This window comes from Phasianus colchicus, chromosome 5 (genome assembly GCF_987193195.1).
Source record: "Phasianus colchicus chromosome 5, bPhaCol1.hap1.1, whole genome shotgun sequence".
Classification (NCBI taxonomy): domain Eukaryota; kingdom Metazoa; phylum Chordata; class Aves; order Galliformes; family Phasianidae; genus Phasianus; species Phasianus colchicus.
The window spans coordinates 6137963-6150859 of record NC_143440.1 but is presented as its reverse complement, the minus strand read 5'-3'; the positions used below and the strand labels follow the sequence as shown (position 1 = coordinate 6150859).

General features: G+C 56.0%; 2 protein-coding genes across 2 annotated transcripts; both read right to left on the bottom strand.

Moving 5' to 3' along the window:
- Positions 1–4544: 4544 nt before the first annotated feature.
- On the bottom strand, positions 4545–6787 carry LOC149917698 (RIMS-binding protein 3A-like). The gene has a single exon (XM_090140207.1). It carries the CDS (start codon positions 6644–6646, stop codon positions 5900–5902), a length of 747 nt encoding a protein of 248 aa, XP_089996333.1. The 5' UTR covers positions 6647–6787; the 3' UTR covers positions 4545–5899.
- Positions 6788–8852: 2065 nt separating this feature from the next.
- LOC149917697 (uncharacterized) lies at positions 8853–12520 on the bottom strand. The gene has a single exon (XM_090140206.1). The coding sequence runs from the start codon at positions 11239–11241 to the stop codon at positions 10222–10224; it is 1020 nt and encodes a 339-aa protein (XP_089996332.1). The 5' UTR covers positions 11242–12520; the 3' UTR covers positions 8853–10221.
- Between the last annotated feature and the right edge of the window lie 377 nt (positions 12521–12897).

Sequence of the window (12897 nt, the reverse complement as noted above, 5' to 3'; positions counted from 1 at the left end):
CAGGCCAAGATCTCTGTGAAGAACAGTTTATTCGTTATCGCAATCCAGGGTGACCAGGGAGAAACTGCACAACTGGTCAGTGAAATCCACTCCGTTACATGCCCTGGGTCTGACGCAGGTAAAGCCTCTCCTGGCACTCAGTGGTTGAGCGTCTCAGGCTCACAATCTTCCGACGCTGTTGCTACCTTACGTTTCATTTCCATACAATGCCTGTTACCAACCCACTGTCTTTGGGTCGGTTCTGTGCTTTTTATGGTGACAGGAGGACGGTGCTTTCAACAATCTGCACACTAGTTCTGCCCCGTACCAGACCCTCCCCTACCCCATGTAATTGCCTTACCTGTGCCTGTACCAATTCTACCCAGGTTGGAACGCCCCAGTCTCAACTTTACTCTGTTCAGCAGCGTTCTGTGTGAAAAGCGACATGCTACAATATGCTACATACGGAAATTCCAGAGAAATACAGAGGAAGGCAGCGGGAATAACAGGGCAAAGCAAGGCGAAAACCCGGGGAAAGCAAGGGAAAGGCGGGAGGAAAAGGGCACGCAGCCAGGAAAGGTGCCCTAACGTGCCGTAACGAACTCCTGCGCACTGCACCACTCCACGCGGTGACGCGGGGAAAGACGTGCATCCCTACGTGGTCCTTAACTGTTTGGGCAGCCACCAGAGGCGGCTTCCGGGGCATCCCCGGACATGCAGCCGAGACGTGGCTGAGCAGTATCCGGTCAGGGATCGGCAGGTGGTCGGGGGGCGCCGCCTCTCCCCTCTCAGCCCGACACGGTGCGTTTTCCTGCTCGCTTCCCGCTCTGTCGCGGTATTTCCGCCGTCTCCCCGCACAGCGGCTCTCGCCCCCGCCGCCTGCTCCGCGGCTCTCTGCTGCCGCCCGGTGGTTGCCGTGCGGTACTGCAGGCATCGCCGGCGCGCGCGGCGCGCGGGAGCGCCCCTGACGCGGGCACGCGCCGAGCAACACGGCTGCGCCCTGCGGGAGCGGCTCCTTCCCTGCAGCGCGGGGCGACGTGCCCGGAGCCGGGAGGCACCGCCACGTGAAGGAGCTCGGTTGCCGGGGCTGGGACAGGACGGGTGGAAAAGCCCGTTCAGCAGCTCCTAGGAAACTCGGCAGGGCGCCGCCTGGGGTGACCGCGGAGCCGCTCCGTGCCGGTCCCGGGAGGCTGCGGTGCCGGGACGGCTCCACCACAGCTCCGCGGCCGCGAACCTCCGAGCTGCTCGCGTCCCGCTGCTGCCGAGAGCGCTTGTAAACGGCTGGGGGACGCCTGCCAGCCCACGGCGGCGACGAGCTAATTGGACGCCCGCCCGAAATCCGTGCGTCCCGTACTCTTCGAGCGCATGCGTGCGGCCGCCTGGAGGACTTCTGGCAATAAAGATTGGCGGATTCGCTGCGCAGAGCGGTCAAAATACGGAGGCGCCACTTCCGCATCTAGGCGCGCATGCGTCGTGCTGCCCGCGGCACCGGAGAAGAACACGGCCGCCGTTCCGCTGATTGGCCACGAGGGGGCAGCAGAGACCGGAAATAACCGCTCCGACGGGATTGACGCGGAGCCGCACGGCAATCCCCGGCGTTCCGTTCTCTCTTTCTTTTGACGGCAGGGGAAAAACGCAATTAGAAGAGGAAGGGGGGGCGGAGGGAGGGAAGGGGTCGGGGAAGAGGAGAAAAAGAAAAAAAAGGAAATGGGGAAAAAGTTTGGGTGCGCTGCCCCGCAGCATGCTCACGGGGATCTCCACTACTGAAATACGCGGCCACCTCCACAAAGCTCACAGGCTCCTGCAAGCAAAGTGTTCCTTGCTGGGAACAGCCAATGCCCAGGAAAGCAGCTCGGTGAGGAGAGAAACTCCAATTCCAGCAGCTTCCCTGTCCCCAGCACACAGATGCTGGCTGAGGGCATCTCGCTGTCTCCCTGCACTGCCATCTCTTGCCCCGTGCCTTCTCCTGGCTGCTTCCCCAAGCCCCCACCTGCGATGGAAGTGCTAAGGCCATTTGCTGCTCTCCTGCAGGCTGCATCAGTCACGGGTGAAAGGCAGCAGTTGAACTGGAGCCTGCTGGGACAAGAGAAATGGCAGGGGAGGTGTGAGGGAATGCAGCAGCCTCTGTCCATGACAACTCTTATAACTGAGAAACAAGCAATCATTAGGGGCTATAAAACAAAGATGGGTGGAGAGGTGTTATGTGCAAAATGCCAGGTTCGGAAGCTACATACGAAGCTTCTTTTTGGCTGCCCCTCTGCCTTACAAAGGATAGGACAAAAGAAGAGCAGCTCATGGCCAAGATTGTTCCTTGTAGCTGTCCTGAACTTTTCTGCTCTCGGCCTATTGCCTCTTGGAATGTGCCCCGGGAGTGTGGTGCTGAGCACGACTCTTCCTTACTTGAGACACAGGCAGTTCAAAGAATCATAGAATGGCCTGGGCGGAAAAGGACCACAATGATCATCTAGTGTCAACTCCCCTGCTATGTGCACGGTCACCAACCACTAGAGCAGGCTGCCCAGAGCCACAGCCAGCCTGGCCTTGAATGCCTCCAGGGATGGGGCATCCCAACCTCCTTGGGCAACCTGCTCCAGTCTGTCACCGCCCTCTGCGTAAAAAACTTCCTCCTAACATCTACCCTAAGGTTCCCCTGTCTGAGTTTAAGACCATTCCCCCTTGTCCTCTCACTATCTCCCCTCATCCACAGTCGTTCCCCTTCCTGTTTATGTGCTCCCTTCAAGTACTGGAAGGCCGCAATGAGGTCTCCCCGGAGCCTCCTCTTTTCCAAGCCAAACAAGCCCAGTTCCCTCACCCTTTCCTCATAGGAGAGGTGCTCCAGCCCACTGATCATCTTAGTGGGCCTCCTCTGGACCTGCTCCAAGAGCTCCACGTCCTTCCTGCAGTGTGGGCCCCAGGCCTGGACGCAGCACTGCAGATGGAGCCTCACAAGAGCCGAGTATAGGGGGAGGATCACCGCCCTCTCCCTGCTGGCCACCCCTTTTTTAATGCAGCCCAGAACACAGTCGGCCTTCCGGGCTGCAAGCACACACTGCTGGCTCACGCCCAGCTTCTCGTCCACCAGGACCCCCAAGTCCTTCTCCGCAGGGCTGCTCTCAAGGAGATCTTCCCCCAGTCTGTATAAATACCTGGCATTGCCCCATACCAAGTGCAGCACCCCGCACTTGGCCTTATTGAACCGTATCATGGCCCCATTTCTCCAGCCTGTCCAGGTCCCTCTGGATGGCTTCCTTTCCTTCCAAGTATCGACTGCACTGCTCAGCTTGGTGTCATCTGCAGACTTGCTGAGGGTGCACTCGATGCCACCGTCTGCGTCGTTGATGAAGATGCTGAAGAGCACCGGTCCCAAGACCGACCCCTGCGGGACACCGTCTTGTGACCGGCCTCCCCCCTGACACAGAACCATTGATCACAACCCTTGTCCAGCCAGCCTATTCCTAATCCATCAAACAGTCCATCCTTCACATCCACACCTCTCCAATTTAGAGAGAAGGATGTGGTGAGGGACCGTGTCAAAGGCCTTGCAGAAGTCCAGGTAGATGACATCCATCCCCCGTCTACCGAAGCCATCACTCCATCATAGAAGGCCACCAGACTGGTCGAGCACGATCTGCCCTTGGTGAAGCCATGCTGGCTGTCTCGAATCACCTCAGATCTATCTCGTATGTGCCTTAACATAGCTTCTAGAAGGATCTGCTCCATGATCTTCCCAGGCCCAGAGGTGAGGCAAAAGCTTCCCTGGACAACCAGGCTGATCGAGTCCATGCTCATCGGCATCTCCCGCAGGCACTCTTCCAGCTCTCACTGCCTTTTTGGCCCTCCCATGGCCTGGCATCCCTCTGTCTGTGTCTCACCAGCTGTGTCACCGGAAGAGAATACAACACTAGAGAATGAAGAACTCACTTCTGGCTCCAAGGAATGTAACCCTGCTATCTCCCAGAGATCCCCGCTCTCTCAGTGTGACATCTCACTGGACATGAGTGTTCCTCACAGCCAGTCAGAAAAGCAAGCAGAGCCTGAGACCAAGGAGTCCCTCCCTGACGTGCAGCTCTCAGACAGCTTCCCTTACACAAAGTGCTGCCCCCAGCCGCATGCATTGTCACACGCACTTGTGTGGGCAGTTGGTGACTAGATGCAAAGGAGACTTGTTAAGTGCTCTGCTGACTTGTAGGGATGGATGGGAAATTACAAGGGGGGGCTTCAGCATGTATATAAAGGATGTAGGGACCTGCAGTAAAGGATTTGGATTTGCATCGGAGTCCGTGCCTTCAGACAGTGCAAGCGCTATGCCTTATCACCCAATGGAAGCGGTCAAACAGCTGCTTTGGGACAGAATGTATTGCTCAGAAAGTGTGGTCTTCCAAGGTATTCCAGGCGTCCCAAAGAACAGAAGCAAGCAATGATGATTCCTTTCTCTCTCGATTCTAGTACTTGTAGGTAGAGCGCTTGAGAAAGACTTTGGAGGCTTTCCTCAGCCTCCAGAAAACAAGAAGACTTTACACGCTTTTGGGGTTTGGATATTTTGTATTTTGGGTTTTTTTTTTTTTTTTTTTTTAATAATAAGGGTTTGTTTTGTTTTTAAGTCCAGTCCAATGTAATAAATTCTCAGTCATACAACAGATGAATTTTCAAGGTCTTGCTGCCGATGGACCACGCTCCACTTGAACATCAAGTGGAGCAGGAGGCAGACTTCATTCAGAAAAGTGGAATTTTGATGGGATGTTGCTGTCTTATGGAGAGGAATCTCTGTGTCCCGCAGGCTCAGCTAACAGGCGGACACAGATTTCTGGATGGTGACCATCACTCTGCCACCGCTCCTGCTGCCTAGTCTCTCTTCATCATCGGTATCCAGCAGGAGGTCACGAAGCTCTGGAGGCACGGTTGTATCCAGGTCATCATCTGAAACTTCTTCCACCAGATTGGAAGGGACCAGTGCTCTTGTGCCATCCGTCAGCTCTCCCAGAAACCAGCCATCCTCATCCACGTCTCCAAAGATGTGAACGTATTGTCCAGCAGTCAGTGGGAGCTCGTTTTCTGGGTCCTCATTAGGGCCCTCAAAAGGATTGTAGCTGGGACGAGCTAAGAATCTTCAAATTAGCGGTGATGTCCGTCTGCGAGTGTGCAGGCTGCAGACTGCCATCAGCCGCCCTTCCGACTCCTCCAACCCTTCCTGTGGGTTGGAGCATTCCTGTTCTGGGTTTTTGTGCATTACAGCTTTTTCCCAATCTCCTGGAGCTGCCTGCATTTCTCCTCCAGCCTCTTGCTGACTACCTCAAGTTTGGCCACAGCCTGCTGGAGCCTCTGCAGCTCCCGGCACACTTCTGGAGAGCGTCCCTCTCTCAGCAGGTGGTTCTGGGCCTGTAGGGCCTGGCTCTGCCTCTCCAAGTCGCTCAGGGCTCGTTGGAGGCAGCTGCGCTGCTCCAGCAGCTTGCTGCTTGTGCTGCCTGGGAGCCCCAGGTCTTCTTTGGACATCTCTGGCACCTAGAACCAGAAAATCATAGAATAACAGAACGGTTTGGGTAGGAAGGGGCCTTCAAGACTCTCCCGTTCCAAGCCCATGCCATGGGCAAAGACATCTTCCACTAGGTCAGGATGCCCAAACGTGCCTCCAGCCTGGCCTGGAGCACTGCCAGGGACGGGGCATCCGCAGCCTCTCTGGGCAGCCTGTGTCAGTGCCTCAGCACCCTCATGCTGCTGTGTCTTTCCTCCTTGTATCTCATCCATATCTCCCCTCTTCTACTTTCAAGGCATTGTCCTTTGTTGTATCACTACTATCCTGCCTTACAACAAGTCCCTCTCCAGCTTTCCCCAGTCCAGTCCTCCTTCAGGCACTGGAAGGCCACTCTGTGGTGTCCCCAGAGCCTCCTCTCCCCGTGGCTGAACAAACCCCACTCTCTCAGTGTCATCTCACCTGGACATGAGCGTCCTTCACAGCCAGTCGACTGGAGCCCTGCTCTGCACGGTGGTGGCCCAGAGCTCCCTCTCTGTCCTGGGAGCAGGACATTCTGTGGCTTTCCACATGCTGGGGCTCACTCTCCCAGCTTCCCACGATGTACTGGTTGAACAGCCTCCTCTCCAGCTCCAGCTGATGCTGGAGCTGGCGGATGCAGGCGGGCTGGTCACCATCCCTCTCCCTGCGCAACTTGCTGAGGATGCTCTGCAGCTTGGCGCGAGCTGCCCTGCTGCTCCTGTGGGGGCTTTTCAGCTCCTTGGCCAGCTGCTGCTGCAGCTCACGAGCCTGGTGCAGGGCCACGTCACACTCCTGCTGCAGCAGCTCCTGCGTCGCATGCAGCTCGGCCTCCTTCCAGCGCAGCAGCTGCCGGATCTCCGTTGCCCGCTGCCGCTGCTCCCACTCCTTCAGCCGCTGCTCCTCCTCGGCCTGCTGCTTCTCCCAGGCACAATGCAGTCGGTCAGCCAGGAGCTGCCGCTCCCGCTCTGCCTCCCCCTGCAGCTCGCGTCTCTCGACGGCCCAGCGGCGCTGCGGCTCCTGGGAGCGGAGCCGCTCGCCCTCCAGCTGGGCCCGCAGCGCCTCCAGCTCCCGCCTGTGCTCCTCCCGCTGCGCGGGGCAGGCCGGGGGCTGTGCCGGGCCCCGGCGGGGATTGGGCCGGCTGCGCTTTGCCTGTCGCCGTCCCGCGCTGCCCTGCAGCATGGTCACGGAGTTGTGAAGAGACCCTCGGCCGCCAAAAGCTGTGGCCAGAGGCCACCGATGGTCGCTCTCCTTCCCGGGGTTTGCAAGGACAGCTGCCCCTGACCTCGAAGCGCTCACTGCCTCTGGTCCCTGTCGCGAGGGTGTGCAGACAGTGAATGCTGTGTGGGGGTGCGCCAGCGGCCTTCTATGCTGCGTGCCTGCCTGGCACATAATGGAGGGCGGGGCAGTGACCTGCAGTGCTATTGGACAGTGCGGCCTTCTGGCCCAGCTCATAATGGAGGGTGGGGCTGTGGCCTTCTGCGCTATGGAGCAGGGCGGCCTTCTAGCCCCAGCTCAAAATGGAGACTGGGGCAGAGTGGTTTTAAGCTGCGTTGGGTGGTAGAGAGACGTCATGGTGTTGCGCAGAACTGCCTTCCACAGCGCTACGCCGTAGGACGACCTTTAGTGGTGCTGGGATATATGGTCTTCTCTGGCACTGGAGAAGAATAACAGTAGGCCATCCAACTCATTGTGATTTCCATTTAGATTCCAGTAAAGAAAATATCTCACCATACTTTCATGGTTTTGTGATTTTTGGTTTTCGGTATTCTACATTATAGCATCATGTTGTGCACTGGGAGTTAAAGTGTTCATGCTCCAGTTCCGGGTACCTGTCTCTGTACATCTCGGAAGCCTTGGGATCTGGCCCTTCCTGGGTTGGGATCTCTTACTGCCTTGCAGTGGGTATAGGAGGGTGCTTCCCTAGATGTACCAAGCTTTTCAGGTTTGACTCGCTCTCAGTAACTCTCTTTCGCTCCTATTTTATTTGATTTATTAGTCTCAATTTCAATTAGATTGTCCCATATGTCGGCCTGACCCTACCCGCAGGGAGGTGTGCTGCCTCCCTGGGGCACGGGTCAGAGACATTTCCAGGAGACTTCCTGGTCTGATTCGCCCTTCCGATTATTACCCGTTATTGATAATCCAGGCTGGCAGTGACGAAGTTGCAGAGAGGAGTCTCAGAGCTATCAAGAAAGACTTCAGGGGACTGGGGCGGGTAGTCGAGGGAGCGGGTGTGCAGGTGGTGTTTTCTTCCATACCTTCAGTGGCAGGGCGGGATACTGAGAGATACCAAAAAACACACCTCATAAATAAATGGCTCAAAAGTTGGTGCAAATCCAGGGATTTTGGGTTTTTCGACCGTGTCAAAGGCCTTGCAGAAGTCCAGGTAGATGACATCCATCCCCCGTCTACCGAAGCCATCACTCCATCATAGAAGGCCACCAGACTGGTCGAGCACGATCTGCCCTTGGTGAAGCCATGCTGGCTGTCTCGAATCACCTCAGATCTATCTCGTATGTGCCTTAACATAGCTTCTAGAAGGATCTGCTCCATGATCTTCCCAGGCCCAGAGGTGAGGCAAAAGCTTCCCTGGACAACCAGGCTGATCGAGTCCATGCTCATCGGCATCTCCCGCAGGCACTCTTCCAGCTCTCACTGCCTTTTTGGCCCTCCCATGGCCTGGCATCCCTCTGTCTGTGTCTCACCAGCTGTGTCACCGGAAGAGAATACAACACTAGAGAATGAAGAACTCACTTCTGGCTCCAAGGAATGTAACCCTGCTATCTCCCAGAGATCCCCGCTCTCTCAGTGTGACATCTCACTGGACATGAGTGTTCCTCACAGCCAGTCAGAAAAGCAAGCAGAGCCTGAGACCAAGGAGTCCCTCCCTGACGTGCAGCTCTCAGACAGCTTCCCTTACACAAAGTGCTGCCCCCAGCCGCATGCATTGTCACACGCACTTGTGTGGGCAGTTGGTGACTAGATGCAAAGGAGACTTGTTAAGTGCTCTGCTGACTTGTAGGGATGGATGGGAAATTACAAGGGGGGGCTTCAGCATGTATATAAAGGATGTAGGGACCTGCAATAAAGGATTTGGATTTGCATCGGAGTCCGTGCCTTCAGACAGTGCAAGCGCTATGCCTTATCACCCAATGGAAGCGGTCAAACAGCTGCTTTGGGACAGAATGTATTGCTCAGAAAGTGTGGTCTTCCAAGGTATTCCAGGCGTCCCAAAGAACAGAAGCAAGCAATGATGATTCCTTTCTCTCTCGATTCTAGTACTTGTAGGTAGAGCGCTTGAGAAAGACTTTGGAGGCTTTCCTCAGCCTCCAGAAAACAAGAAGACTTTACACGCTTTTGGGGTTTGGATATTTTGTATTTTGGGTTTTTTTTTTTTTTTTTTTTTTAATAATAAGGGTTTGTTTTGTTTTTAAGTCCAGTCCAATGTAATAAATTCTCAGTCATACAACAGATGAATTTTCAAGGTCTTGCTGCCGATGGACCACGCTCCACTTGAACATCAAGTGGAGCAGGAGGCAGACTTCATTCAGAAAAGTGGAATTTTGATGGGATGTTGCTGTCTTATGGAGAGGAATCTCTGTGTCCCGCAGGCTCAGCTAACAGGCGGACACAGATTTCTGGATGGTGACCATCACTCTGCCACCGCTCCTGCTGCCTAGTCTCTCTTCATCATCGGTATCCAGCAGGAGGTCACGAAGCTCTGGAGGCACGGTTGTATCCAGGTCATCATCTGAAACTTCTTCCACCAGATTGGAAGGGACCAGTGCTCTTGTGCCATCCGTCAGCTCTCCCAGAAACCAGCCATCCTCATCCACGTCTCCAAAGATGTGAACGTATTGTCCAGCAGTCAGTGGGAGCTCGTTTTCTGGGTCCTCATTAGGGCCCTCAAAAGGATTGTAGCTGGGACGAGCTAAGAATCTTCAAATTAGCGGTGATGTCCGTCTGCGAGTGTGCAGGCTGCAGACTGCCATCAGCCGCCCTTCCGACTCCTCCAACCCTTCCTGTGGGTTGGAGCATTCCTGTTCTGGGTTTTTGTGCATTACAGCTTTTTCCCAATCTCCTGGAGCTGCCTGCATTTCTCCTCCAGCCTCTTGCTGACTACCTCAAGTTTGGCCACAGCCTGCTGGAGCCTCTGCAGCTCCCGGCACACTTCTGGAGAGCGTCCCTCTCTCAGCAGGTGGTTCTGGGCCTGTAGGGCCTGGCTCTGCCTCTCCAAGTCGCTCAGGGCTCGTTGGAGGCAGCTGCGCTGCTCCAGCAGCTTGCTGCTTGTGCTGCCTGGGAGCCCCAGGTCTTCTTTGGACATCTCTGGCACCTAGAACCAGAAAATCATAGAATAACAGAACGGTTTGGGTAGGAAGGGGCCTTCAAGACTCTCCCGTTCCAAGCCCATGCCATGGGCAAAGACATCTTCCACTAGGTCAGGATGCCCAAACGTGCCTCCAGCCTGGCCTGGAGCACTGCCAGGGACGGGGCATCCGCAGCCTCTCTGGGCAGCCTGTGTCAGTGCCTCAGCACCCTCATGCTGCTGTGTCTTTCCTCCTTGTATCTCATCCATATCTCCCCTCTTCTACTTTCAAGGCATTGTCCTTTGTTGTATCACTACTATCCTGCCTTACAACAAGTCCCTCTCCAGCTTTCCCCAGTCCAGTCCTCCTTCAGGCACTGGAAGGCCACTCTGTGGTGTCCCCAGAGCCTCCTCTCCCCGTGGCTGAACAAACCCCACTCTCTCAGTGTCATCTCACCTGGACATGAGCGTCCTTCACAGCCAGTCGACTGGAGCCCTGCTCTGCACGGTGGTGGCCCAGAGCTCCCTCTCTGTCCTGGGAGCAGGACATTCTGTGGCTTTCCACATGCTGGGGCTCACTCTCCCAGCTTCCCACGATGTACTGGTTGAACAGCCTCCTCTCCAGCTCCAGCTGATGCTGGAGCTGGCGGATGCAGGCGGGCTGGTCACCATCCCTCTCCCTGCGCAACTTGCTGAGGATGCTCTGCAGCTTGGCGCGAGCTGCCCTGCTGCTCCTGTGGGGGCTTTTCAGCTCCTTGGCCAGCTGCTGCTGCAGCTCACGAGCCTGGTGCAGGGCCACGTCACACTCCTGCTGCAGCAGCTCCTGCGTCGCATGCAGCTCGGCCTCCTTCCAGCGCAGCAGCTGCCGGATCTCCGTTGCCCGCTGCCGCTGCTCCCACTCCTTCAGCCGCTGCTCCTCCTTGGCCTGCTGCTTCTCCCAGGCACAATGCAGTCGGTCAGCCAGGAGCTGCCGCTCCCGCTCTGCCTCCCCCTGCAGCTCGCGTCTCTCGACGGCCCAGCGGCGCTGCGGCTCCTGGGAGCGGAGCCGCTCGCCCTCCAGCTGGGCCCGCAGCGCCTCCAGCTCCCGCCTGTGCTCCTCCCGCTGCGCGGGGCAGGCCGGGGGCTGTGCCGGGCCCCGGCGGGGATTGGGCCGGCTGCGCTTTGCCTGTCGCCGTCCCGCGCTGCCCTGCAGCATGGTCACGGAGTTGTGAAGAGACCCTCGGCCGCCAAAAGCTGTGGCCAGAGGCCACCGATGGTCGCTCTCCTTCCCGGGGTTTGCAAGGACAGCTGCCCCTGACCTCGAAGCGCTCACTGCCTCTGGTCCCTGTCGCGAGGGTGTGCAGACAGTGAATGCTGTGCGGGGGTGCGCCAGCGGCCTTCTATGCTGCGTGCCTGCCTGGCACATAATGGAGGGCGGGGCAGTGACCTGCAGTGCTATTGGACAGTGCGGCCTTCTGGCCCAGCTCATAATGGAGGGTGGGGCTGTGGCCTTCTGCGCTATGGAGCAGGGCGGCCTTCTAGCCCCAGCTCAAAATGGAGACTGGGGCAGAGTGGTTTTAAGCTGCGTTGGGTGGTAGAGAGACGTCATGGTGTTGGGCAGAACTGCCTTCCACAGCGCTACGCCGTAGGACGACCTTTAGTGGTGCTGGGATATATGGTCTTCTCTGGCACTGGAGAAGAATAACAGTAGGCCATCCAACTCATTGTGATTTCCATTTAGATTCCAGTAAAGAAAATATCTCACCATACTTTCATGGTTTTGTGATTTTTGGTTTTCGGTATTCTACATTATAGCATCATGTTGTGCACTGGGAGTTAAAGTGTTCATGCTCCAGTTCCGGGTACCTGTCTCTGTACATCTCGGAAGCCTTGGGATCTGGCCCTTCCTGGGTTGGGATCTCTTACTGCCTTGCAGTGGGTATAGGAGGGTGCTTCCCTAGATGTACCAAGCTTTTCAGGTTTGACTCGCTCTCAGTAACTCTCTTTCGCTCCTATTTTATTTGATTTATTAGTCTCAATTTCAATTAGATTGTCCCATATGTCGGCCTGACCCTACCCGCAGGGAGGTGTGCTGCCTCCCTGGGGCACGGGTCAGAGACATTTCCAGGAGACTTCCTGGTCTGATTCGCCCTTCCGATTATTACCCGTTATTGATAATCCAGGCTGGCAGTGACGAAGTTGCAGAGAGGAGTCTCAGAGCTATCAAGAAAGACTTCAGGGGACTGGGGCGGGTAGTCGAGGGAGCGGGTGTGCAGGTGGTGTTTTCTTCCATACCTTCAGTGGCAGGGCGGGATACTGAGAGATACCAAAAAACACACCTCATAAATAAATGGCTCAAAAGTTGGTGCAAATCCAGGGATTTTGGGTTTTTCGACCGTGTCAAAGGCCTTGCAGAAGTCCAGGTAGATGACATCCATCCCCCGTCTACCGAAGCCATCACTCCATCATAGAAGGCCACCAGACTGGTCGAGCACGATCTGCCCTTGGTGAAGCCATGCTGGCTGTCTCGAATCACCTCAGATCTATCTCGTATGTGCCTTAACATAGCTTCTAGAAGGATCTGCTCCATGATCTTCCCAGGCCCAGAGGTGAGGCAAAAGCTTCCCTGGACAACCAGGCTGATTGAGTCCATGCTCATCGGCATCTCCCGCAGGCACTCTTCCAGCTCTCACTGCCTTTTTGGCCCTCCCATGACCTGGCATCCCTCTGTCTGTGTCTCACCAGCTGTGTCACCGGAAGAGAATACAACACTAGAGAATGAAGAACTCACTTCTGGCTCCAAGGAATGTAACCCTGCTATCTCCCAGAGATCCCCGCTCTCTCAGTGTGACATCTCACTGGACATGAGTGTTCCTCACAGCCAGTCAGAAAAGCAAGCAGAGCCTGAGACCAAGGAGTCCCTCCCTGACGTGCAGCTCTCAGACAGCTTCCCTTACACAAAGTGCTGCCCCCAGCCGCATGCATTGTCACACGCACTTGTGTGGGCAGTTGGTGACTAGATGCAAAGGAGACTTGTTAAGTGCTCTGCTGACTTGTAGGGATGGATGGGAAATTACAAGGGGGGGCTTCAGCATGTATATAAAGGATGTAGGGACCTGCAATAAAGGATTTGGATTTGCATCGG